Genomic DNA, 23,278 nt, shown 5'->3' on the forward strand with positions numbered 1-23,278 from the left:
TTCTGTTTTTTTTAATAAAGTAAATGTCTATTTTTTTAGAGGAAAAACTTTTTTTTTTTTGTTATAAAAAAAAAACACAATAATGACCTTAACAAATCCACAAAAGATATATCCTTTTTTTATACAAACAAAAGACGTCCTTCTAAGGAAGTTCATTGATTGCATTTTCAAACCATTAATTCGGTAAGTCTGATTATTGATTTTTTTTCTTTCTAAACCATTAATTAGGTAAGTCTTATTTGTTGGAGTCTTTCTAAAAAGGAAAAAAAAATTAATGTTTTTTCTTATTTAATTTTTTAACAAGGTAATAAGAAAATTGTTACAAATTTGGATAATAAATTTAAGGAAACATTAAAATCAATACAAAAAAATAAGAGTAAATTTGGAAACAAATGTTATCTTATTTGATGCATTAATTACATTGTTTTTAATGTAAGGAAAGTGACACATGTCATGAGGAAAATGGATAAGGTTCAAAAGAAGGTTGGAGAAAAGGTTGCCAGCATTCCACATACTTTCTTACCCTCCTTGAACGGGAGTCTTGTGGGATTTACATGAGGTGGTAGGAATGGCTATATTTTCATCAATAACACTACGTCACATCGTCTGATCACATTGTTAGGAACCTTCATCATTGTTGAGCTGGATTAGTGATAAGCTGGCATAGTCAGTTTATTAATTGATTAGTTAAGAAATTAGTTTCTAACCGAATTGGTAAATGAGAGCTTACAGCTATATTAGGCAATTATTGTATCAAGAATGAGTTGTTGAGAATATTGTACTGTTTCGATAATTCAATAAATAATACTTGTTACTCTGTGTAATTATAGGGTTAAGGTTGAAAGGGGTTTAACACACATAATCATATGTGACAGCTGTTAAAAGTCTTATATAGTTTTGCTAGTAAATTTCTCTTCGATGAGGGGCCCTGTGTCTGATTAGGTAGTTGGTATGGCAAAGCTAACTAAGGCAATTAAAAAGATCAGCCACATTAACTGAGACACAACCCATACTCCCACCGAAGGCGATAGTGGGGAATTCTCTACAATGGGAGAAAGCCCGACAAAGCAATGCCGCATGGAGGTAGAAGAGGCAACAAAAGCATCAGCTTTCTTTATGCTAGCAGCCGTGGTAAAACAGAGGATGCAAGCATTATTTGAATGATCAGGCTTAAAGTTGTAGGTGGCTAGTACAGTTCACTTGCTACTAAAGTTATTTGCAAATTGACACATTATCTACCACATGATGTGGTATAGTCCTCTAGTCTTTCTCCAATGAGTTTTAACACCCGCACACACGTTCCCCCAACCAAAAGAGAGCCTTCATTGGTATTTAAGTCTTCCTCTAGTCTTCATTGATTGATTGGTAAAAGTCTTCCTCTAGTCTTCATTGATTGATTGGTAGAAGCCTTCCTCAAGTCTAATAAACACCCACTTTGTCCCACTCAGAACAAAGGAGGAGGACATGTATTTTACTTTTTCATTTATGAGCACATGTATACCCTTTTCTGATAAGTCTACCTTTGGAATTTTCTTTGTTATTTAATATGAAAATTACATAAAGAAAGAGCATAAATTCCATACATTATTTCATTGACTAATCTGTCTTCCTCTAGAATTTTCTAAGTCATTTAATATGAAAAATTACATAAAGAAAGAGTGGAAATTTCATACATTATTTCATTGACTAATCTGTCTTTCTCTAGAATTTTCTTTGTCGTTTAATATGAAAATTACATAAAGAAAAAATGGAAATTTCATATATTATTTCATTGACTAATCTGTCTTCCTCTAGAATTTTCTTCGTCATTTAATATGAAATTTACATAAAGAAAGAAAATTCCATATATTATTTCATTGACTAATCCGTCTTTCTTTTTGTTTGTTCCCCCAATACACGATAGGAACTCATACACATCAATAAGTTCAAACATAATAAAAAATTGACAGACCAATTAAGAAAAGGCAGTGTGCATTTAAAGAACGCGTGTTAAAAGAGTCCAGTCTAAGCGATGATTATGGGTGAAAGTGGGAAGTGTTGAGATTGTCTAGACAGCGAGCCCTTCCCTTTCCGACTGGACTGACTCGGGGAAGGGTCAATCTCTTCCGGAGCATGCTGCACGCAACCACTCATTCGTCCTGACAAAATAGTAGTAAAATCTTATGCAGTTTTAGTTGGATCCCATGTAGCAACCACAGCAAGTCATGCGGCATCAAATGATGATTGAAATTGAAGACAATTTGGTCTGTTTGTTGCTGCCGTCAAAATAGGAATAGGAAGGGGAAAAAACCATTGCCTTTTTCACATTGAGCCAATTCATTCATGGGCAGCATGTGATCCATTTGAAGACAGAGCATGCAAGAGATGAAATACGGGTAAATGAGAGAGAGAGAGAGAGAGAGAGAGAACCAAGCAAACCACGAGAGAAGAAAAAACAAAAACAAAAAACTCTTGTGGTTATGCTGATTTAACTCAAGAGTATATACTGTTATTTTTTGAATTGAATCCAAGGGAAGGGTTCGTCTGTAGAAAAAAACCACCACCAATCCACAAAAGAGTTTGAATAAGCAACTTCCGTCCATGCTAACTAAAATCATGAAGATGATCGAGACAAAGAAGCTCACATTTGAAGTGATCTTTTTGACTGAACAATCTGTGAATTTCAGGTGTCCCTTTGTTAAAGGTGAGGCACTCAGTTCTCTTGTATCAGAAAAGCTTTAATGTTATTTGAGATAGGGATATTTCTCAGCTTGTGATTGAGTCTGACTTTGTCTATTTGTTCTCCTTATGCCAAGGGTGATTCTATGGACACCCAATCGTTTTCTAAAGACTTCTACGCAATTGGGCTACAATGGAAAGAAGTATGGCAGCATTTCGGATCAAAGAAAAAAATTATATTGCAGCAGGTGGCTTACCTTGGTCTGGGTTTGCACCTAGGCCTGCATGTGCTGGCCACCCCCAACCGTTTTTGGTTGATGTGCTAGCAGATGAATAGCCTGGCATTAAGAAAATAGTACTGCATCCTCAGCAGAGACACTTCTCAAACAACCCATCTTTCTGGGATTACCGTCACAAATTTCATTCTTAATCTCAAGTCTAAAATTACATACCAAACTTATCGGAAATCGGAATATTACATCATCTTCACTGATCCCTTTTGAAGAATCATAGTGTACAACTCATTCAAATTAAAACATTACACCCATTTCCATTTATCAAACAATCAATGAATCCCTTTTATACTAATATCATGGAGCATGGTTCAAGAATCTCTGCTAGCCCTACCATTCAAGCAATACTGAGATAGCAAGAATCAGAGATCATTTTATATCCCTACTTAATGTACTTCAACCAAACCATAGAACAGTAGGATTATGGAACTGTTACTTTGCTCCCATTAGCTCGAAATGACTCCTTTGTTATCCCACAGTAGACTGGTTCACTGCCTAAAAAGGTGATGAAATTCCAGCCAAAAGCTGAACCTCCAACAACATATGTCCCTTGAATTTGACCATCTTCAGCCTTCTCGCTGGATATACCTGACGGAAATTTGTTTTCTGATGGTTTTCCAGAAGCTCTAGTATCTTGGGACTTTTCACCTGATAAAGGCTGGCCTTCTGGCACATTCTTACATCTTGCTGTGGAAACTGCTTCTGCTGTCATCTGTTTGTATAGTTCCATCAGAAGCTTCACTTCTGCAATTTGCAACATACAGGGTTGAATATACATCTCATAATCAATCCATAAAAAGTTACTTTCTACTTGCCCATCATATGACAAGTAATAAGCAATGTCTCCCATGCAATTGGCTCCGTCATTGAAAACCTGGGATTCTAAATTGTTCCCAATGGGATTAAGAAAACAAAAACTACAAAAATGGGCATACATGGAGCTCAAGAAATTCAAAACTCAGGATAAAACCATGTGTGAATTTAAGAGATGAGCAAGACAGATGTCTCCTCACAAAGGAGGCCAAAGTCCATCTGAATATTACGACAACGATATCCTAGAATTTGGTGGCCAACAAGGAAAATACGGCAAACTAAGTTTCAAGGATGAAACTCTACATTTTCATCAACACAAAGAATTAATAAATCAAGTTAGGGCGTGAATGGAAGCTGGACACAATAAATCAGGTTAGCTTTCTCATACGAATCAAGGGATACCTATGTGTCACTGTGTTAAAATGACAAATAAAATAAAATCTTCACGAGCTTACGTTCTTGGATGTCATTGGCCGCCTTGCATAATCGAAAGTCAGGGGTCCGGAGAACCTTCAAGATAACAAAAGACAAAAAGTTATCCCTCCTTACTTCACATAATGTAGCAAACAAAAGAAGCAGTTCAAAACATTAGGATGTAGAGCAATTAATTGAGAGTGATTACATCCACAACTTTGATAGACCAACAATTTAAGAACCAAGCTAACACCCAATGGCCTATCCCCAGCAGTCTCTACAGAACCTAATGTACTTTACAGCAGCCATGATCTCCTAATTCTACCCATGGCATATAGCTTCATCTGAGCCTAAAACAATCAAACACAAACAGAAATGGTAGCAAATAGACCCTACTTTTGAGAGTTTCACTTAACGCAAGCTAACAACACCTCAATTTACTTGAACCTTAAATTTCTTGTCTTCATCCTTCACTTTATATTAAATTTCCTGTGCAACAAAAAAATTAAAAGAGCAACAGACCCTGTAAAATAAAAACAAAATCAAAAGCAGAAATCAATGGTACATGTTTAACAAGTACAGTCATTTCCATCAAAATCACCATTTATACCAACTTTCCTACGAAAGCTGCTGAGGGCACCCCAAAAACAAAAGTTGAAGGGCGCAGAATGACAAAGATTATACATTTGATTTCACCCACAAAAAAAATATATTAAAGATTATACATTTGTAAATTTTTAAAAGAAAAAGGAAAGAGACGGAACAATAAAAAGAAAGAAATCATTAGAAATGCTCAAGAAAGCAAATTGTGAATCCAAACAAGCCCGAATAATGTACCTCAAATCAAAATGTAACCATGTTAAAAAGCAAATTCAATAAAAAGAAAACCCCAGATCACATAAATTCTCCAAATTTACAACAAATTCAGACCAAGATACAAACTTTGACAAATGGGTCTGAAATGTACCTCAAGAAAATGAGGACGAATCTCCTTGAGGACGGCGCGAACCTTGAAGTAGCTGGAGTTGGAGATATGGGCATCATTGTCAAGGGGTCTCTTCTTGGTCTTGGGAGGAAGAGAAGACGGGGGAGGCTGTGGAGCGAGAACTTCTTCAGAGTTTGGGGGGTTCGCGATTTGCGTGACTGTGGGCTGGGCTGGGTTGGGATCTTCCATTGATGAAGAGCTGAGAGGAACTATTGGCTTTCTGTGACCAAATAAAGGAAAAAAGACAGGAACTTTAGGCTTCTGGATTTGCAGGATGAGAAATATCTGCGGTGTGTTTGGCTGTCAGTGTCAGCTTAACTGGTTAAACATAAGAGACCCAGATGGTCAAGAAGTAATAACTGCAGAGCAGTCTCTTGGGACAATGTGTAATAAACTGCAAACCAAAGGGTAGTTTCTGATATTATATAAAACCCATTTTCTTCAAAGGCCGCCTTCTACTTTCTTTTCTCCCTTCCCAAAATTGAAAAACCTCTTCTCTAAAACCAAGTGTCAAAGTCTGTAACTTTAAACCCTTTTTTCTTTCAGAGAATCCAAGTGAAAGCAAAACTACCAAGATGAACTCACAAACTGATAAGCTGGTGAGGAGGACAACTATGGTGGCCACCGTTACTGCTGGCTATTTCCTCTTGACTGCTGACTATGGCTCTGAACCCAATGCTCTCGACCCTGTATGTTCTTTTTCCTTCCCGTGATTTCCTTTTCCCAAAATTACTATTGAATCTTGTTGAGAAATGGTAAGGGGAAAACGAAAACCTAGTCTTGGTGTTACAATTTTCTCTTTGTTTGTTTTGCAGCTAATTAAATTCTGAGATGTATGATATGCCCTTTTAGTTCACAATGTTTGGGGTCTTTCGATTTTGGGGGTTGATCTGTAGTTCCTAGTTGTGGACTAAACTTGGGTTTTGCAATTGGGCTAGTTGGGCATCTTGTTTTTGCTTTGCATCGATTTTGCTTTTGTTGCTGTTTAATGTGCTGCTTGTTTAGTCACTAACCTGTAGCAAAGACGTTTTATTTATATTGCAATATACTTAACATGGTTAGGTCCCATGAAAGCAAGACTAAAGATTGGGTTTCATATATGTCTTGGTATTTGATTATCTACATCTGGTTGTTCATGACCAAAGAAACTTTTCTATCATCTAGATTTGACTGTTCATGATGAAGAGGTAGAAAAATATGATGTGAGTGCTCTTATGCTGGCCTTGTTTTCGGAACATTGAGTAGTGTACTAAAGAATGACTTGTTCATGAAATTAGAACTATACGATATTCAATGGAATAGTGAAAAATTTGCAGTTACAAATAGGTGCAGTCATTAAAAGAGGCACCTCTTAGTCAGAATAGTAGAGGAATTTCTCTAGGATATCATTAGAGACTAAGAGAGAACAAACGACAGCAAGAGTGTTATTTTGACAAAGACGGTTTAACCATAAGCATCCCAGGACTATGGCTTTCAGGGCTGCAAAAAATTGTTTGTATTGATATTTATACAAGTTATATATCATCTGTCACACATAATGGAAGTTTGTTGTTTCCGTAAGGATAGTATATCAGCCTTTGAAAGTGTAGTGTGATGAGGCTCCACTTACAACAGATTATGGCTGAGATTAGTGATGAGGTATTAGGTAGTTAAAGACTAGATTGTTTAATGTAAAGCATGTTTCTTCTTTTGATATAAGGCAGGATGCCTTTTGTAATTTAATTGAATCAGTGGTTATGAAAAGCTGAGATTCTTTCCTCTGTTCATGTTCTTTTTTACTGTCTTAGAAAACTTTCAATTTGTTAGTAGGTTCCCAATTGGCGATTGTCATAGTTTCTTTTGGTAAATATTGGTTTTGTTAATACTTGTTGTACGGTAACTGTTTCAAATACTAATTGCACGAAGTTGTGATGGCAGGTTAAGAGGGCGATACAGTCTGCTGAAAGTTCTGTGAAAGACTTCATCTTTGGAGCAAAGAGGCAACCTGAAAAAGAAATTGAAAAGCTGGCCCCTAACAGTGCTAAGGAACATCCTTAGTTTAATAGGCAGTTAACAATGTATAGAAAGATAATCGTTTTGACAATGATTATACTGTTCTTGTAAGTTGTATGCGGTGATATATTTGGACCCTGTGTTCCTTTTGCAGAAGATAGTTCATGTTTTGTCTCATGTATGATCTTCTCCTTGCTGCTGAGATAAAACCTAACTCAGTATGGATATGATTCTTGGGTCACCTGAAGCTCAAATGCCCCTCATCTTGACAATCTGCACAGTGCTTTGAAATTTAAGAAGTTGACATAAAGAAAACAAGAACTGAGATAAAAAGGATTAATAAATATGATTTTTATATAAGTGATAGGTAATGCTGTGGCAATGTGTTGGATGGTGTGGAGGTTGTTCATGGCGGGGTATTCAAATGAACGGTTCAGATGAGCCTGTCACTGATATTGGGTCCCACTAGCACACTCACTTTTGTTAGTATCAGATTTTTGGACATGTGTAAAAACCTCCTTCACATATAACCGTTGTTTAACTAACTCATCTACTTTCTCCCTCTCAACTTAGCTAACACTCTTCACACACACTCTGTGAAACCCTAACATGCCCTTTTCTTCTTCCCTCTCCCTCCTCCAAACTCTAACTCCTACAAATGCTGATACAACCCGTAAACCCCATCAAACCCGCCACCAACATCTCTCTCTCATGCAAATACTCTACCCCAAACACTTTTCCAACCCTTCCCTCCAAACCTAAAACCCTCAAGTTCAAAGTCCTCTGCTGCTCACCCTCCCCAACCCCAAACCCACCATCATCATCATCTTCATCTTCCTCTCCAATACAAGCCGCAATCTCAATACTCCAGATCATACCTGACTGGGCAGACAGCATAAAAGAGCGTGGCTTCAGACAGAACAGAACCCTTTACGACCATGAGAAATGGGTTCATCACAGAAGCTCTTACCGCCATCTCCGGCACTTTCTTACGAGCCTTTCGTCAAGGGTAATCTTGTCTTTGATACCACCAGTCATTGCTTTTACTTTAGTGGCAGTGGTGATTGCGAGCTACAATTCAGCGGTTTCATTGAATTGGCTTCCGGGGTTTTTTCCGGTGTTGAGGTCCTCAACTTTGCCGTACCAGCTGACAGCACCGGCATTGGCGCTGTTGTTGGTGTTCAGGACAGAGGCTTCTTATTCAAGGTTTGAAGAAGGGAGGAAGGCTTGGACTAAGGTGATTGCAGGGGCTAATGATTTCGCAAGGCAGATCATTTTCGCAGTTGAAAATTCGGGTGATGCACAGCTGAAGAAGGCACTTTTGCAGTATATTGTGGCCTTTCCTGTTGCACTGAAGGTTTGTGAATTTCAGTTTTTCGATGTTAATTGTTCAAATTTTAGCATGCCTTCTTATATTTGCAAGTTCATCAGATTTGCTGATTGAAAACAAATTTGTAAGGATAGTTTCGGAGGACTCGAATTTAATGAAATCAATGTAACATCCAGAAAGTTTTCATTGTGTACTAATATAATATTGGGAGTGTTGGTTGTTCCAATTAGACAAGTTAGTTCAATGGTAGGGCATTTTAGCAATGGTTTATAATTTTGGAATCCTTTGCATTATTTGAAGGCCCAATGTAAATGTGTAATTGGTAGAGAGATGCTCAGATAATTTTTTAACATGAGCTAGAACCTACCTTTAGTTTCATTGATTTTTCTGTGCTGAAGAAAACCTGATTCTGTGCCTTTTTCATTTCTGGAACTATTATTTGATCACATTGATATTGGTAGCACAATCAATTGATAGATGTTAACTTTTAAATGCAGTGTCATGTCGTTTATGGCTCAGATATCAGACAGGACCTCCAAAATTTGCTTGAATTAGATGATCTGTTAGTTGTTTTGAATTCAAAACATCGACCCAGCTGCATTATTGAGTTCATCTCCCAGAGCCTTCGATTGCTAAATTTGGAGGACTCAAGGAGAATTATGTTGGTAATCCCTTCCTAGATTAATATCACAGTTTCAAATTACTATTTTCGTTATATGAGCTTTATGGATGAAGAAACTCAATCAGTATCTTACATGACTTGATCATTATACAGCAATCAAAAATCTCTTGTTTCCATGAAGGGATTGGCGTATGTGAACAACTAATTGGTACTCCCATCCCCCTCTCATATACGCGCTTGACTTCAAGGTTTCTAGTCCTCTGGCATCTCACTCTCCCTATCATACTTTGGGATGACTGCCACTGGATTGTGGTTCCTGCTACTTTTATTAGTGCTGCTTCTCTGTTCTGCATTGAAGAAGTATGTTCCTTTCTCTGCCTGCTTTCTAACATATATGTTTTTTCCTTGTTTCAATGCTGTGTTTGTCAACAATTTTCTTTAATACGACTGAGATAATCAGGCACAGGCAAAGTAAATTGCCTTTTAATTGTCATTCTTGGTATAAGCTGAATGAGAGAAATGGTGTGTGCCATCACCTTTTAATTGTCATTCTCAAACCAATCATACATTCATGTATGTTTCATTCTGGAACGCCTACTTTTACTACTCTAAAACATATATAGACCGTCAAAAATTGTTCAAAGCAGATTGTGAGAATTCTGAAAGTGAATTTTAGTCCCATACTCCTCATTCTCCTAAATGAACTGGATTCCTGAAAGCCGGTGGCAGAAGATTTCAGAGAACCTATCTGCTACTCTGTTATATGTGTTACCTCTCCTTGATCTCTTATTGGTAGATGATGCATGCTCTAATAGGGTAATTGATAGCAGGTGGGTGTTCTTATTGAGGAGCCATTTCCAATGCTTGCCCTTGATGACCTTTGTAAGTCAGTTCAAACCAATGTACGGGAGGCTCTTGCTAGAGAAAAACTAATTCAAGAGCGGCTTGCTGCAAAAGGAAAGATCCAGCCTGAGCAGCAGTTTCAAAATGGTCCGCCTAAGTCTTAGTTGGATGAGATACTCAGTCAGGATCATCTCCAAACTCTTATACAGCCGCCTATACATAAACTCACGAGTCTGCTGACCTATAAGTTTCTTGGCACTTTCTGAAATCTAAATGATGCATTACAATAACCTCAGGGTTGAGATTTGTAAATATAAAAGTATAGAGGATTATTTTTCATCAATGTATATGTCACCTTGTCATACTTTTGGCTCTTCTGAGTCTTGTTTTTAAGTAGATAGTTGGCTTTGAGTGCAACATTACAATCTAGTAGGCTTTGCAATCTGCAACTTTAATTATGTTGATGTATACATAATTTTTGAAGCGTTTATCTCCAAATCCCACAAAAATTACAAAGGAGAGGAATTAAGGGGGTTTTTTTGGGGCTTTTAGGCCATCACAATATGATTAACATGAACCAAAACATCTCATGATGAAAACAGTAAAAATTGAACAATTGGGAAAACTCCATTTGTTGTTATGTTCTGCATCTTGCCAAGCCAAAAACAAAATAAAAACAAATACTTTCAGATGTCTGAGCCCGGGTTCGAACCGGGGACCTCTAGTGTGTGAGACTAGCGTGATAACCGACTACACCACCCAGACGATTTGTTTATCCTTCTCCAAATATAATTTATAAACACTACAAGATGGCGTTAAAAGCTTGCATTCAATCACTTCTCTTTTAATAGTTGTTTATTGCACCCTCCCCTTTCTTATTGAACTTTAATTTTAAATATTTGTTGGTTGAAAATTTGACATTTTGATGGAGAGCCAGTGAAAACTTTGGATGTCTAGCTAGTACTCTTTATAAGAATTTGGAAAGGTAGGGAAGAGAGAAGGCATAATTACTATACTAAGCTGGGTGCCAAGCAAAATTAATTAAAACTTTAATATGATAAGTTGTCACTCTTGTAAAGAAGTTATACAGAAAGTAACACACATGCCTATATACACAAACCCAAAGAAGAAGAAAAAGAACTAAACATATGTCTGTCATAATCCCATCTTATGAGATGGCACAAGCACCAATACAGGTTCCCATTCTTTTCTTGTTCTGAAATTTCTCTTGAATTGTCTCCAACTGCAAAATGATCTCTTCGAATGTTGGCCGGCAATCTGGATTCTGGTGCCAGCATTCTTTAAGGAGCCTAAATTATTCAAAGCAGAGAACGCTTACTTCATAATCATATGCAAAACAAATGTCTGTTTAAGAAAGAGAGTAATGTGTCTTGTGCAATTCAAGATTAATGATTCTATTAAATTTGAGTTCGGTTGGAGGCTATTGTCTCACTTTTAAACCAAATTCAAGAATAATGGATTCTAATTGGCAGCAAAATGAAGCATGACAGCTCCAACTGTTTGGGGTTGCTAGAAAATTTTTAGGACAGATTCCTAAAGACTCTTTTTGAGTAATGCTTGTACTGTATGTAGCAGTAAGGTTTATTTTTGTGCTTGTTAACAACCTGCTATGGGATAACATTTAAAGTAGTCGAAGAACACTCACGTCCTGATTGGTTCCGGATACAAATAAGAGAAGAGGGGCGGTCGAGAATCTTCATATGCTCGCTTGTCTGCAATTTTCTCCGGGTCCTCTGCCAGATTAGGTGGTCCTCCTAGAAACATCTGTAAGCAAAATCTGTGAATATATATGACATAGTGGAAAGGCTCAAATTGGATATGCCATAAGAAATCATCTTCATAAATGACTACTGGAATATAAGATTTCTAAAGTTTAAAGCAAATGCACCTCATGTACTATCAGAGCGAATGAGAAGATATCGATACTCGTCCCATATGATTCTCGACGATAAACCTCAGGCGCCATATAACGATCTAGCAAAGATGACAAGAGCATTAGAGCTAGCACCAAATTGCTAGGGATATATACTTGGTTTTTAGTGAAAAGGCATCTCTTACATGAACCTGTTCGTCCAGTCATTTTGTAACCAGATACATCATTTTGCTGTGCAATTTTGCTTAAGCCAAAATCTGTGACCTTGAGTCTCCCAGCTTCATCCTGTAACACATTTCTATAGAACAAAGAAGAAGCATTGGTTGCCGGGGAGGGAACAATCTGTATAATTCACTTCAAAATGCATTTTAATACTGTTTCCTTGCTGTACCTTGGTGTCAAATCTCTGTGGATTATAGGGCGTGGTTTATGCTGATGGAGATAATTCATACCTCTGCAACATTTTTGAACATAGTCATCAACAACAAGTTCACATGAAAAGTCTAAAAAAAGGGAGAAAAAATAGTAACATATACAAATGAGATATGTGACAAGAATGAAAAGATACTTTTTTCATAGTCCCTTGGGGGGTCATTATCAATTTATAACTTTAATTTCATATTAGTAGGATATATGAGTACCTGGCGATATCTAAAGCATAAGAAACTACGGTTTGTAAATCAAGTCTTCCTTTCCTCTTTAATATATCATGCAAACTTCCCTGGTGCATCAAAATTGGGAAAGTTTAAACATGAACATGAATTTAGGAAGAAAAGGAAATTAAGTACTAAGATAACTTACATTGCAAAGATACTCGGTAAGGAAGATCAAGCGGTCAGTGTGCCTCAGAACACCAAGAAATTGCACTATGTTAGGGTGGCGCAACTTTTGCCACAAAGCAAGTTCCTTCAGAAAGATAGTCCTGCAATTAGCAAAGTTAGTTCAACTTGGTTGAATCCGGAAAATGAAGATACTGGCATCAATTTACGACTTTAGCAAACCATATAGCATGGTTCTGTGCTTAATATATGCAGACTAAAAATCTAGACTAACCAAATCTTTATCAAATTCAAAACTATATGCAGACATTTACGCTGTTTAAAATGCACATGATGTGACCAACCCTTTCCACACAAGATGAGAAAGATCATAGGAGGTTTTCGTTGGTATGATAGTTTACATCAAGTTTATACTTGTTATTTCTTATCAGTGATTACTTTCTCTTTTAACTGCCATGATCTGTTTATTTTGCTGCCACTTATAAGATGACTAGAAACCATTAGATCAAGATATGCAGATAGAGAAACTCACTTCACTGTGGGATTGGAAGCAATGGAGGATCGGATTGTTTTAGCAGCAACTTCTGTACCACGCCACTTCACTAAATAAATTTCACCATATGATCCCTGCATTGCTAGGAAATTTTAAGTACATATGAAGTATCACGAACGGGACAGAAAACCAAAAAAGTGCAGGTGCAGAGGTTAGATATTTCACACAAAGCCTACTGAACAAAGTTAGAACATCAAAGTGCGCTGAGGTGCCTTTGTTGCAATTATGTTCCAGAAGAAACTGAACTAACAAAATCTACCTCTCCAATAAGCGTTGCTTCATCCATGTTCACCTCAGTGTGTTCAATTTCATAGCACGGAAGTTGGGAGTCAAGCCCTACCTTTAACATATAAAAAGATTACATTTGCCAGTAAGTAAATTCGAATTTCGAACAATATGTAAGGACATGTAGATGAATCGATTGAGAAGAAATGCAGACTGCAGACTATAAAAGCAAATATAATCTGTTGATCTTTGTAACATGTGTGAATGCATTAGGAAAGTGAAATACCGGATCTATTCCACCTCTAGCCTCCAATATCTTGCAAATCGCCTCATGACTGAAGCTACGAGCATCTGACAGTGGCTGCAAGATCACTCATATTAACAACACATGGCTTAATCCTTTATATATAATTGGAGAAATTTTTTTGCTAACTATGACATACCTAAAGGATTTTGTAAAATGCTTTAGTATTTGTTTCTAACTATGTGTCAAAGCATATTATTAGTATATAATTGGAAAATTTTGGATGAACTTACAGTGCGGCCCCAGCGATCCGTGGAGTTCACATCAGCACCTTTATGAAGAAGTAGATCAACAATCTCAGTGCAGCCTTCACAGGATGCCAAATGAAGAGCTGTTCTCTTATCATAGTCAGCCAGATTGGGCTTCACACCTTTCTCTAACTCATGCATCACCCCTGCTTTGTCACCCTTGCTTGAACAATACAGCAGCCGATACGGGCTGTCCAGGCCAACTTTTTGACCCTTCTGCATGATGATAAGTAAAAAAAAATTCAAACTTTTTGCATATAACTTTGTAATAAATGAAAACTCATGCTGCATAACACTTCAATCACCTCTTTGCTTAACATCTATACCTATAAGCTAACAATTTGTTGTAACTTCAGGCTGTGAAATTATATTGGAATTTCAATCCAACCCTCTATTTGCTCTGCTTTCCAATGTTCACCACAAAAAACAGAACAAAAAACAAAACAAAACAAACAAAAAAAAGAAAAAAAGCAGACTGGTTTGACAATATGAGAATTGATCACCTTGGATGACTGAGATGATGAAAGAGGTCTGCAATCTTCCATGAGATGAAATCAGGAAAACACTTTTAAGCAGAGAAGTGTGATTTTGAATATGTTTAAGGGAATGTTTAGAGTGATTAATTAGAGATAATGCTTGGAGTTGCATGTCTGAAGAGCATTTCTAATGTTGTGTCGGAGTCGACAAGGTCTCTTAAATGTCTGTTTCTGGGGTTTTATAACGAAAAAGGCAGGAGAGTCGCCTCGTAGTATTCGCTGAGTTAAAGTTAGGATTTGGTTGACTTCTTGTTTGGTTCCTGCGAAAATGGAAGGGGATAAGTTTGACCATGCTGAGTTTTCTCGGGTTCGATTTTACTAAGGTTTCTCCCTCAGAGGGCAAACGGATGAGCGAGCGAGGACATTCAGAGTTGGCGGGGTTTTCTGTTTCCCAAAGGAGGAACGACGCGGTCTCACTGTATACTAACGTTGCAAACAATATTAGCGTATAATACATTTTCAAGGACGACGAATACAAAGGTGTGACACACATAAAATTTCAATATTTTGTCAATTTTCTACAATAGTGATATTTCAAAGCATTTATCCTGATTTAATGCAACTTAAAAGGAAACAAGATAATGAAATTTAGGTAATTTTTCTTTTCTGAACAGAGACATTTTACTTTGTATCATTTCAAAGACATTTTACTTTGTATCATTTCAAAAAAGGTTGCCAAACTGGGGGTACGTAAAAGATATTCTTTCTTTTCCATAAAATATTTTTTTTAGAGAGAGAGAGAGAGAGAGAGAGGGGAAAGGAATGCAATGCATAGCCTTCATTGGATCTCAAGCCTCTGCATTTAGAATCCACCCATTTTTCTGCATTTGGCTTCATCTCAGCTGTTATAATAATCCAACAATCTACAACATGACATGGCAAGTATCATAAGTTCAATTTAATTTTAAGAGTCTAAAAGTCCAATTTTGCCCTTCCAATAAAATTAAGAAAGAAAAAAACAAACAAGAAACCAAACCCACCCCATCCCAGCATCGGCGTTGTCGCACCCACACCACCACCCCCAACCTTCCTTATTTTTGTCTTCGGTAACGATGGACTCCCTTGTGCACCAAGTGTATAGGCTTTCAAATGGCTAGAGGTCCCGAAGTGCTCTATTGCTGAGACGTCAGTTATGTTATTTTGTTGTTTCGACTATTACTACTTTTCAATCTTTCACATTGTTATGTTTGTTTGTGGCACTTTAAGGTCGTTCTTGCAACCTTTCTAGCTTTTTAGTGAAAGCATATCTTCGAACCAAAAAAAAAGAAAAAAAAGGGAATGCAATTCAACTATATGATTTGGGTTTTGATTTCTACTTGAATTGGCTAATGAATTGGATCCATGCAAACTTTGTCAAAATTCTTTTAGGATTATGATTCCTTTATGAATTGGGTGTTGATTTTGTTATTTTATGTGTTTCTAGGTATGAGAATTAGGTTATTTTCATGTGAGAAATTTTCTGGGTATGGTTTTTGTTGGGGTCTTTTGTTGAGAGCTACAATGGGCTTGTTGGACTACTGCATCGAGCTCTCTTGCGCCCCTGTCTGAGTTTGCGGCACCAAACCCCAAAACACCCCGAAAGAGTTGAAACCTTAGGGAGTGCTTTGGTCTTCTTTAATGGCTCTTCAGTACATTGAAGTTTTGATGAGAATGGTACATTAGCTACTGTGAAGCTATTGCTTGATGATAGAGGTGGAGCAGACGTTGGAAAGGGTTTGCTTGAAACATAGTGGAATAGGTGTTCTAGCAGCTGCTACTTGTTTGATTGGGCTTACAGCGACGAGATGCTTGGTCGCGCCTTTGGATTTCTCACCAAAAAGGTTATGCCCGTGATTTCAACTCGGCTTCAGAAAATAATTGTTTCATATTTGGAATAAGGTTTTTGGGAAGAGAGAGAGAGAAAGGGATATATATATATATAATGATAAGATGGAAGAACCAGAGCTTGAATCTGGTGCTTCTAGTAGTGGGGGAGTACGCTTGCCCCTATGCTTGAGTTTAAGAACCAGGCCCCAAGAGTGCTTCCAAAAGCTCGTGGAGCCTTAGGAAACACTTTGGTTCCTCTCACCAACAAGATAGACAATTGTTACAGATCAATATTATGGTTTGGCATGAGAAGCTTGTGGCATGGAAGCTAAGCTTTCATGAGTTTAGCAGTAGAGGGAAAGAACTTGAATTTCTTATGGAAGCGAAGGTTTAGAGCAAGGGGTAGAGAGAAATTTGGGGGGATTTTGACTAAGGAAGAAAGAGAGATATGGAAATAAAGAATGGGGCTGTCTTGAGTAAATTTCCAGCAGCTTGACAAAGCTTGGTCACGCTCCAGGATTGTGTCTTTGCTGGGTAGAAGGTGCCTCCTTTTATAGGTGTTGGAACCCTCAATTTTATCAGGCATTTCTCTCATTTTCCCTTCCCTTTCTTCCATTTCAACCTCATTTGGTGAAACTTCCCCAGCCTACGCACCTAGGCACAAAGCCTTTTTTAGGGTTTCAAGATCTTCACGCAACTGGATTTCTTTATGTGGGTGAGGCGCCCTCCACTTTTCTCTATGGTTTTCCTATTTGAGCTTGCATAAGAAAGGAACATGGGTAGGGGCATTAGTCCAATGGGTATTCCTCATGCGCATATGAATTTCCTTTGGTTTTTGCAATGGCTTACCATTTGACTTGGTTTTGAGGCTTTTGACAACGCTAGATTTGATGCTAGATTTTTATGAGGTGCTAGGCTGGGCTTTTTTTCTAAGGTATTGGGTCATTGGCATTCTATTTCCAGCGGCCTGTGAGTTTGGTTTCGTCAAGTTGCTGGAAGTAGCTTATTTACTTTGTTTTTGACAATGTGCTAGATGTCTTAGCTGATGTATGATTTTTTTAAGTGTTGCAGACCATTGGATATTCTCCTAAGGGATTGGGTCACTTTGCTCTCTCTCTCTCTCTCTCTCTCATGCTTACCCATATGTTTCGGGTCAAGAAATAAGCTTGAGTTTTGATTCTCCCAAGCAGCCCAAAACTTCCATTCCTTGAACATTCAATGCGCATTATGAATACTCATAACCATCTATACTACAACCCACTCAGCAAGCCCTATACATTCGTGTGGCTTGGAGCCACTTAAGCTTATAGCGTGGCTTAGTACCAAAATGAAGGTTTTTCGCTTGGCGTTGCACGTTACTTAGCGTGTTTGTGCTCGAGCTTTCCCATATTATAGTGGACTATAGCCGGGTTAAATGGTGCTTGACGGGACAATAAGCGCGGATTTATAGAACCAGTACATTTTACAGGCTTGTTATGGTATCTCTGCATGACGAGTTGCGTGTTTGCTTGGCGTGGCATGTGGACCATAACTTGCGTAAGCACATACAAAAAATTCTTGCATACCCAAGTCAGGCTTCTTTCCCGGTTAAGTGTTGTATTGGGCCAGAAATATATTTGGGCCCAACCTTGGATTTTTTGGGCCTCAACAGTTTCTACAAGTTATGGGGTTGTGTTGATAGAAAAGAAAAGAGAGGTTGTGGCCATAGTCTAAAATATCGATAGTATTAATGAAATATCGAGGATATTATCTTTTTTTCGAATCACGAATATTTCGGAACGTATCCATACACATATCATATAAATATCGATAATATCATAAAATATCAATGTTGATAATTTTGCTCACATTTTAGCAATATTTTGTCAAAATATTGCTATAATATCAAAAATATCGATGTAATAAAAAGAAAGGAAAAAAAAAAACAAAGCATACAAGTAAAGGGGATTCGAACACCTATCATTTCACTCCTCCAACGCCTAAATCACTATCTTGCTTATGTTTTTGTGAAATACGCAAAGGAGAACTCAATGTGGTACTAAGTCACTCATGTATCTTACCATGCAATGTATAAAGTGTAAAATATTGTAGTAAATCATTATATATAAATAATTATAGTGTGTTTAATCTTCTTTCATTAATTATTATATATTTTCTACACTCAAAGTGTTTGTCAGTTCGCTATATAATCAACTTAAATCAGTTAAACCTATCATGCAATGCATTTCCTTTCATTTTTGTGTGATAAACTAATAGATAATTGACTAAATAAACATCCTTCAAAGTTTCAATAAAAATTCTCAAGTTTTTCTTACAATTTATGTGGTTTTTATTTAATTTTTATTGATATTGATAATATCCCGATGTTTTCATGGAAATTTCCTTGGTTTTTTAGTACCAATATTTCCAATACTATTGATATTTTATACCTTGGCTGTGACAAAGAGAAGATGATAGAAAGAAAGGAAGAGATGGGTAGGGCCACCAGTGACCAATGCCAATAATGGGAGGAGGGTAGAGGCGGTGGGTCCCTGATGGGGGAAGTTTGTGCTCGGTTTGTTTTTGTTTTTTTTTTTTTAAGTTTCAAGTTTTGAATTTTTTTTTAATTAAACGGCAAAATTGAACTTTAGGTTGTTAAAAAAAACATGGTAGTTCTCATAAAATACAATTAAATTTATAGTTGTTGACGTGTCATGTTATATTTATATTATAATGACAACTAAGATGAAGCAAAATATGAAAAAATGCGTAAATTCTAAATGCAGAGGGTCGGATCCATCTTCATCATGTTAGGAAATAAATAAGTAAAAACAATAGCAAAATTTCTCAATAAAAAATGAATCCCACAAGCGAAAAGTAGGAAGAAAGAATTTGGAAAATCTCAAAAACCCTCCTTCGGATTTTCAAATTTCAAAAAATTCCTGACGTCGAAATAAAAGCACAATTACCCTCCAAATCAACCCCAACCTGATTTTGACACACACCATCGTCACTCACACTCTCTCACTCTCTCACTCTCTCTCCCTCTGGATTTGAGACATGGCGTTGAACGAGCGTCAGGGCTCCGAAAGCGGACCCGATCCAGAAGAGCTGGAGGTGCTGGAGTGTGAAGTGAAGGAAATGGCAGAGAAGATTTTAGAGTACAGAGCCACTTTACCAGATCAGCTCAAGAACACCTTCGCCTCAATTCTCGCTGCTCAGAAACCCCTTTTTCTGAATGGGTCGGATCCTGGGACTTCCGGAGCTCCGAATTCGGGTGCATTTCTTTTAACTTCTTGTTGTGTTCTGTATACTTTTTAGGGTTGTTGGATAATGAATGCCGTGGTTCTCAGATCAGATTGATATTGTTTGAAAACTTTTAACGTCTGGTTGGTAGCTAGGAAAAACGAGGTTGGGATTGAGATCGAAAAGTTGGGTCTTTTTAGACATGATTTATTTGGGTTTCTCAGAAATTTCAGAATCAAAATTGGGTCTTTTGTGAAAAGAGTGAAGTAAGGTAAAGTGTGCGTGTTAGGAAACTGAAAGACTCCCTAGCTTGGAAAATGTCAAGAATTATAACTTGAGGTTCATTTCTTTTCATATAATTTTGGTTTGCACAGAAGATGGAAGCTTGGTACGAGGAACCCCCTTTTGGGAGCCCAAGTGGGATTTTAATTTTCTTTGGTGACTGCAAAGATATTTGAACGGATTTTTATGTTTCTGTGGCAATAACGATATAAATAGGAAAGCTTGTGTTGGCATAGTGTTTAAGGCATCCATCTTTTGTGGTAGTGATCATACTAGCATTAGTGCTTTCACACACCAGACATGGCTGATTTTGATGCTGTGCCTCTTTTGCCATCTCAAGAAAGGAGGCTCATTGGTGGAAATGCTTACTTGAGAGATAAAATTCCTCTCCCTTGTATTATGCTCTTTAAGAATGGGGAAATCAGTGAACCAACGGTATGTTGCTCTGTTGCATGGCAATACTGATGGATGAATGTTATTGAAGGCAAGATTGGTGGTAGTCACCGTGTGAAAGTGGTCGTCTTAGTTGAATTAATTGTAGCACACAAGTGGAGATGATGTCTTTTTTATGTAGTTGAATATATGGCTTTTGTTTGGCACAGGCCGCAGGGGTGAATTATTTTATGATTGTGATGGTGAAAATGATGAGTCATAAATTACAATGGTAGGACTATGATAGTAAAAGCAATAGCTTTTGTTTCAACTAGGTTTCCCCCTTTCTCTATTGGTGTTGCTTGATTAAAGTTTTGAAATAACCATCTCTAAGAAACTGTTGTATGGTTTTTTGCTCATAGATTGGTGCTTTATTTACCTGGGGTAGAATTTCTTTCGTCTGTCATTAAAACCTTTTCCATGATTTCCTATATTACCTTGATTGAGTATGCCTATACACTCTTTGTTTTCAGTGCCTACTTATCCCCCAAAGTTAGAAAAGTGAGGTAGCATGGAATTTCCATTTTTAGGGTAAATTTCCTGGTGTGGTTGAAGCACTTAACAAACTTATATTTTGCAGAGGCAGGTCAAGTGGCTTCTAATAAGGGGGCATTACTGGCTAATGGAGATCAGACTTCCGAGAAGTTGCGATTGTTTAGAGATAAACTTTCCAGCAATGTTGCTGCCTTGCCTATTGTTTTGAAGAGGATGACAGAGTGTATTTCAAAGATTGACAATTTAGACTCTGAAAACATAATCATACATCCTGCATTTAAAAAGAAAAGGACTAGTTGACCGAGTTTTCAACCCTTGAATGACTGCTGTATCACCTGTTGATTGATGTAGAATGACACATGTTTTGAAATTTGATCAAATTTGATTCGTCTGATCAAAACCCGTATATGATGATGTAATTACTCAAGAAAAGAGTGCTTTGAAATATATCATAATATGTTGTTGCAAATTTCCCAGAAAGCTCCTCTTTCAGATATCCTCGTGCGCTTGTTCTTTATGTTTCTGTTCCTTATTTTTACTTTTTCTCTTTCAGATAGCCTATTACTGCTATTTAAATAATTCATATGTAGGTTTTCATTGTTCCATATTCCCCTAAATATTGTGAGGTAAGAAGGTGACAAGCCAGTTAAACCATCAGGAAGAAGAGGAGCAAAGCTTTGTACCTCTGACAAATCTTTTTGCTCCAAAATTCTCATTTTTATCAGTAACCAAAGAACTTGAAAGAGAAAAATAAATCCTTGAAATTTCAGATAATTCCAATAATTTAAACCCAAGATCACTTTTTTCCTTCTCTTTTGGTAATTGGTTTTTTTGTTTTCCATTGGGCCTGTAAATCTTTCAAACATCCAACTAATTAAAACATTTAAAACTTAAATCTAAAATTAGCACAAAGTCCTAGGCTTGAGCATCGGGTCAATACCAATGGTTTCTTACCAATCCAATTTTTTATTGGATTACAGATTTCACAAGCCAATCCAATACAATCGAATGTCAGGATTCAATTTAATCCAATCCATTATGCATTGGATTGGATTGAATTGGATGATGGATTTGTATGAAAATATAATCATTGCAAAAGAACTTTAGTCTTTCATTACATGTAATTCAAAATTTAATACAATCAAAGATACAATATGAAATTTAAAAACAACATTACATTAAGAATTACATCCATTCTTTCAAAACAAACTTTGAGAACTCTTTCAGGCTTCCACGTCCATCAATCCTTCCAGTTACTGAGCATGCAATCATCCACATCAATTTTCATTCAATGTAAGTTTTGATGTAGGACCTAGAATTTCTACAAAGAATAGAATGTCATATTAAGATAAATATAATAAAACCAGTAATTTAAAATATGAAACTTATCTTCAAATAATGTTTACCTGATTCAATGTCTTCAATATCACCTATGATCTAAAGAATATTAGTTTTTGGTGAAGAATGTAATCAATTTTGTGTGCAAATGAGTGCCTCCACTGTTCTTGGGGATAATGAACTCCTATATGGATCGAGAATGCCACCACCAGTACTAAAACATCTCGGATGCTACATAGACGTGGCGGATCCAGGAAGTTTTCAAAGGAGGGGCAATAACATTTTGATAGGACGGAATTTAAAAAAATAAAATTAAAGAACATATTAAAATGATTATTATAATGAAATATATATTACAATAGCTATAATCAAGTAATTGAAGCAAAATAATCAATCTGAAAACTATTTTTATCTAGGCTGACTTGCTAAGGAAATAAGAATAAGCTAGGGAGGTTTACAGAATTATACATACATATATGCTGCAGTGATAACGATTTGGTTTTAACTGATTGGTCAAGACTCAACATTTCACTTTTAACTAGTTGGGCTGTAAGTAAGGTTTTTATTAATTTATTAATTTTGTTAGAGTTTGGGCAGGAAAATGAATTTTATTTCACAAAAACGATAGAGTTTGACTTTTAATTAACTTCAATGAAACGTGCGTTTCATTAAACAAAACTAAAGGATGACGTCGTTTGTGAAAAAGAAAATTAGGGTATAGAGTTATCTTCTTCCTTCGTGAACCATCGCCTCAACCTCCATTAGAGACAACTCTGCTACACATCATGCACCTCACATTGCCTTGAACCATGCTAGTATGTGTAACTTGCCAAACTATTGGCTCTGGCACAGAGGGGCAAATCTAGCACCTCCATGGCTTTTTCCCGATGAGGGGAGGTGCATGTGCATCTCCTTGCGGCTCTGTAGGTCCGCCACTGACAGTAGAGACAGGTATTGCCAAAACATCTCGTGAAATACAAGACAAAATCTTATGAACTCCTACACTTGCTGCTTATTGATAGGCAGTTGCTATGAAGCACGAACATAGATACGGATACAGTGATACGATACGACACGACATGCAAATACTGCAAATCTCCAAAAACTAGGATATGATGAGGTTAGGAATATGGCAATTAAAAAAATATATTAAAATATAATAAAACAATATATATAATTCCAAACGTATTTTAAATAACATAAATATTCAA

The 23,278-nt window shown here is 36.9% G+C and overlaps 5 protein-coding genes and 1 non-coding gene across 7 annotated transcripts; 3 read left to right on the forward strand and 3 right to left on the reverse strand.

Annotated features, from left to right (window-relative positions):
* Nucleotides 1-3,037: 3,037 nt before the first annotated feature.
* On the reverse strand, nt 3,038-5,352 carry LOC103332002 (uncharacterized). The gene is made up of 3 exons (XM_008234695.3): nt 5,146-5,352; nt 4,220-4,274; nt 3,038-3,695 (listed from the first exon to the last, which is right to left on the reverse strand). Exons 1-3 carry the CDS (start codon nt 5,350-5,352, stop codon nt 3,373-3,375), a joined length of 585 nt encoding a protein of 194 aa, XP_008232917.1. The 3' UTR covers nt 3,038-3,372.
* Nucleotides 5,353-5,713: 361 nt separating this feature from the next.
* LOC103332001 (uncharacterized) lies at nt 5,714-7,402 on the forward strand. Its single transcript, XM_008234693.3, has 2 exons — nt 5,714-5,852; nt 7,081-7,402. Exons 1-2 carry the CDS (start codon nt 5,739-5,741, stop codon nt 7,198-7,200), a joined length of 234 nt encoding a protein of 77 aa, XP_008232915.1. The 5' UTR covers nt 5,714-5,738; the 3' UTR covers nt 7,201-7,402.
* A 139-nt stretch (nt 7,403-7,541) lies between these two features.
* Nucleotides 7,542-10,375, forward strand: LOC103332000 (voltage-dependent chloride channel 1, chloroplastic-like). The gene is made up of 4 exons (XM_008234692.3): nt 7,542-8,512; nt 8,983-9,150; nt 9,261-9,467; nt 9,938-10,375. Exons 1-4 carry the CDS (start codon nt 7,814-7,816, stop codon nt 10,112-10,114), a joined length of 1,251 nt encoding a protein of 416 aa, XP_008232914.3. The 5' UTR covers nt 7,542-7,813; the 3' UTR covers nt 10,115-10,375.
* Nucleotides 10,376-10,641: 266 nt separating this feature from the next.
* On the reverse strand, nt 10,642-10,715 carry TRNAV-CAC (transfer RNA valine (anticodon CAC)). Its single transcript has one exon. It is a non-coding gene; the product is annotated as a tRNA-Val (tRNA).
* A 354-nt stretch (nt 10,716-11,069) lies between these two features.
* Nucleotides 11,070-14,963, reverse strand: LOC103332026 (serine/threonine-protein kinase 12-like). The gene is made up of 12 exons (XM_089053432.1): nt 14,457-14,963; nt 13,939-14,169; nt 13,688-13,762; nt 13,436-13,516; nt 13,156-13,250; nt 12,646-12,766; nt 12,486-12,565; nt 12,236-12,298; nt 12,030-12,142; nt 11,860-11,945; nt 11,617-11,735; nt 11,070-11,260 (listed from the first exon to the last, which is right to left on the reverse strand). Exons 1-12 carry the CDS (start codon nt 14,496-14,498, stop codon nt 11,119-11,121), a joined length of 1,248 nt encoding a protein of 415 aa, XP_088909558.1. The 5' UTR covers nt 14,499-14,963; the 3' UTR covers nt 11,070-11,118.
* Nucleotides 14,964-19,072: 4,109 nt separating this feature from the next.
* Nucleotides 19,073-21,198, forward strand: LOC103331999 (uncharacterized). 2 transcript variants are annotated; one of them, XM_016794457.2, is made up of 2 exons: nt 19,073-19,551; nt 20,821-21,198. In XM_016794457.2, the coding sequence occupies exons 1-2, from the start codon at nt 19,335-19,337 to the stop codon at nt 21,027-21,029; spliced, it is 426 nt and encodes a 141-aa protein (XP_016649943.2). In that variant the 5' UTR covers nt 19,073-19,334; the 3' UTR covers nt 21,030-21,198. The 2 variants fall into 2 exon arrangements, with proteins under 2 accessions (XP_016649943.2, XP_008232913.2); XM_008234691.2 differs by having other exon boundaries at nt 19,089-19,551; nt 20,815-21,198.
* Nucleotides 21,199-23,278: the final 2,080 nt, after the last annotated feature.

This window comes from Prunus mume, linkage group LG5 (genome assembly GCF_029339155.1).
Source record: "Prunus mume cultivar Tortuosa linkage group LG5, ASM2933915v1, whole genome shotgun sequence".
Classification (NCBI taxonomy): Eukaryota; Viridiplantae; Streptophyta; class Magnoliopsida; order Rosales; family Rosaceae; genus Prunus; species Prunus mume.

What these genes read in the sequence shown, in the direction of transcription:
- LOC103332000 (XM_008234692.3), top strand. Translation starts at nt 7,814, where the DNA reads ATGCTGATACAACCCGTAAACCCCATCAAACCCGCCACCAACATCTCT. An exon ending in CCTTTCCTGTTGCACTGAAG is followed by an intron (nt 8,513 to 8,982) that starts GTTTGTGAATTT and finishes TTTTAAATGCAG; the next exon opens with TGTCATGTCGTTTATGGCTC. An exon ending in CTCTGTTCTGCATTGAAGAA is followed by an intron (nt 9,468 to 9,937) that starts GTATGTTCCTTT and finishes AATTGATAGCAG; the next exon opens with GTGGGTGTTCTTATTGAGGA.
- LOC103332026 (XM_089053432.1), bottom strand. Translation starts at nt 14,498, where the DNA reads ATGGAAGATTGCAGACCTCTTTCATCATCTCAGTCATCCAAG. An exon ending in TTACCGAGTATCTTTGCAAT is followed by an intron (nt 12,566 to 12,645) that starts GTAAGTTATCTT and finishes TTGATGCACCAG; the next exon opens with GGAAGTTTGCATGATATATT. An exon ending in CACAGAGATTTGACACCAAG is followed by an intron (nt 12,143 to 12,235) that starts GTACAGCAAGGA and finishes TTTGTTCTATAG; the next exon opens with AAATGTGTTACAGGATGAAG.
- LOC103331999 (XM_008234691.2), top strand. Translation starts at nt 19,335, where the DNA reads ATGGCGTTGAACGAGCGTCAGGGCTCCGAAAGCGGACCCGATCCAGAA. An exon ending in TTCCGGAGCTCCGAATTCGG is followed by an intron (nt 19,552 to 20,814) that starts GTGCATTTCTTT and finishes TATATTTTGCAG; the next exon opens with AGGCAGGTCAAGTGGCTTCT.
- LOC103332001 (XM_008234693.3), top strand. Translation starts at nt 5,739, where the DNA reads ATGAACTCACAAACTGATAAGCTGGTGAGGAGGACAACTATGGTGGCC. An exon ending in AACCCAATGCTCTCGACCCT is followed by an intron (nt 5,853 to 7,080) that starts GTATGTTCTTTT and finishes TTGTGATGGCAG; the next exon opens with GTTAAGAGGGCGATACAGTC.
- LOC103332002 (XM_008234695.3), bottom strand. Translation starts at nt 5,352, where the DNA reads ATGGAAGATCCCAACCCAGCCCAGCCCACAGTCACGCAAATCGCGAAC. An exon ending in TTCGTCCTCATTTTCTTGAG is followed by an intron (nt 4,275 to 5,145) that starts GTACATTTCAGA and finishes GTTATCTTGAAG; the next exon opens with GTTCTCCGGACCCCTGACTT. An exon ending in GGCCAATGACATCCAAGAAC is followed by an intron (nt 3,696 to 4,219) that starts GTAAGCTCGTGA and finishes TGCAAATTGCAG; the next exon opens with AAGTGAAGCTTCTGATGGAA.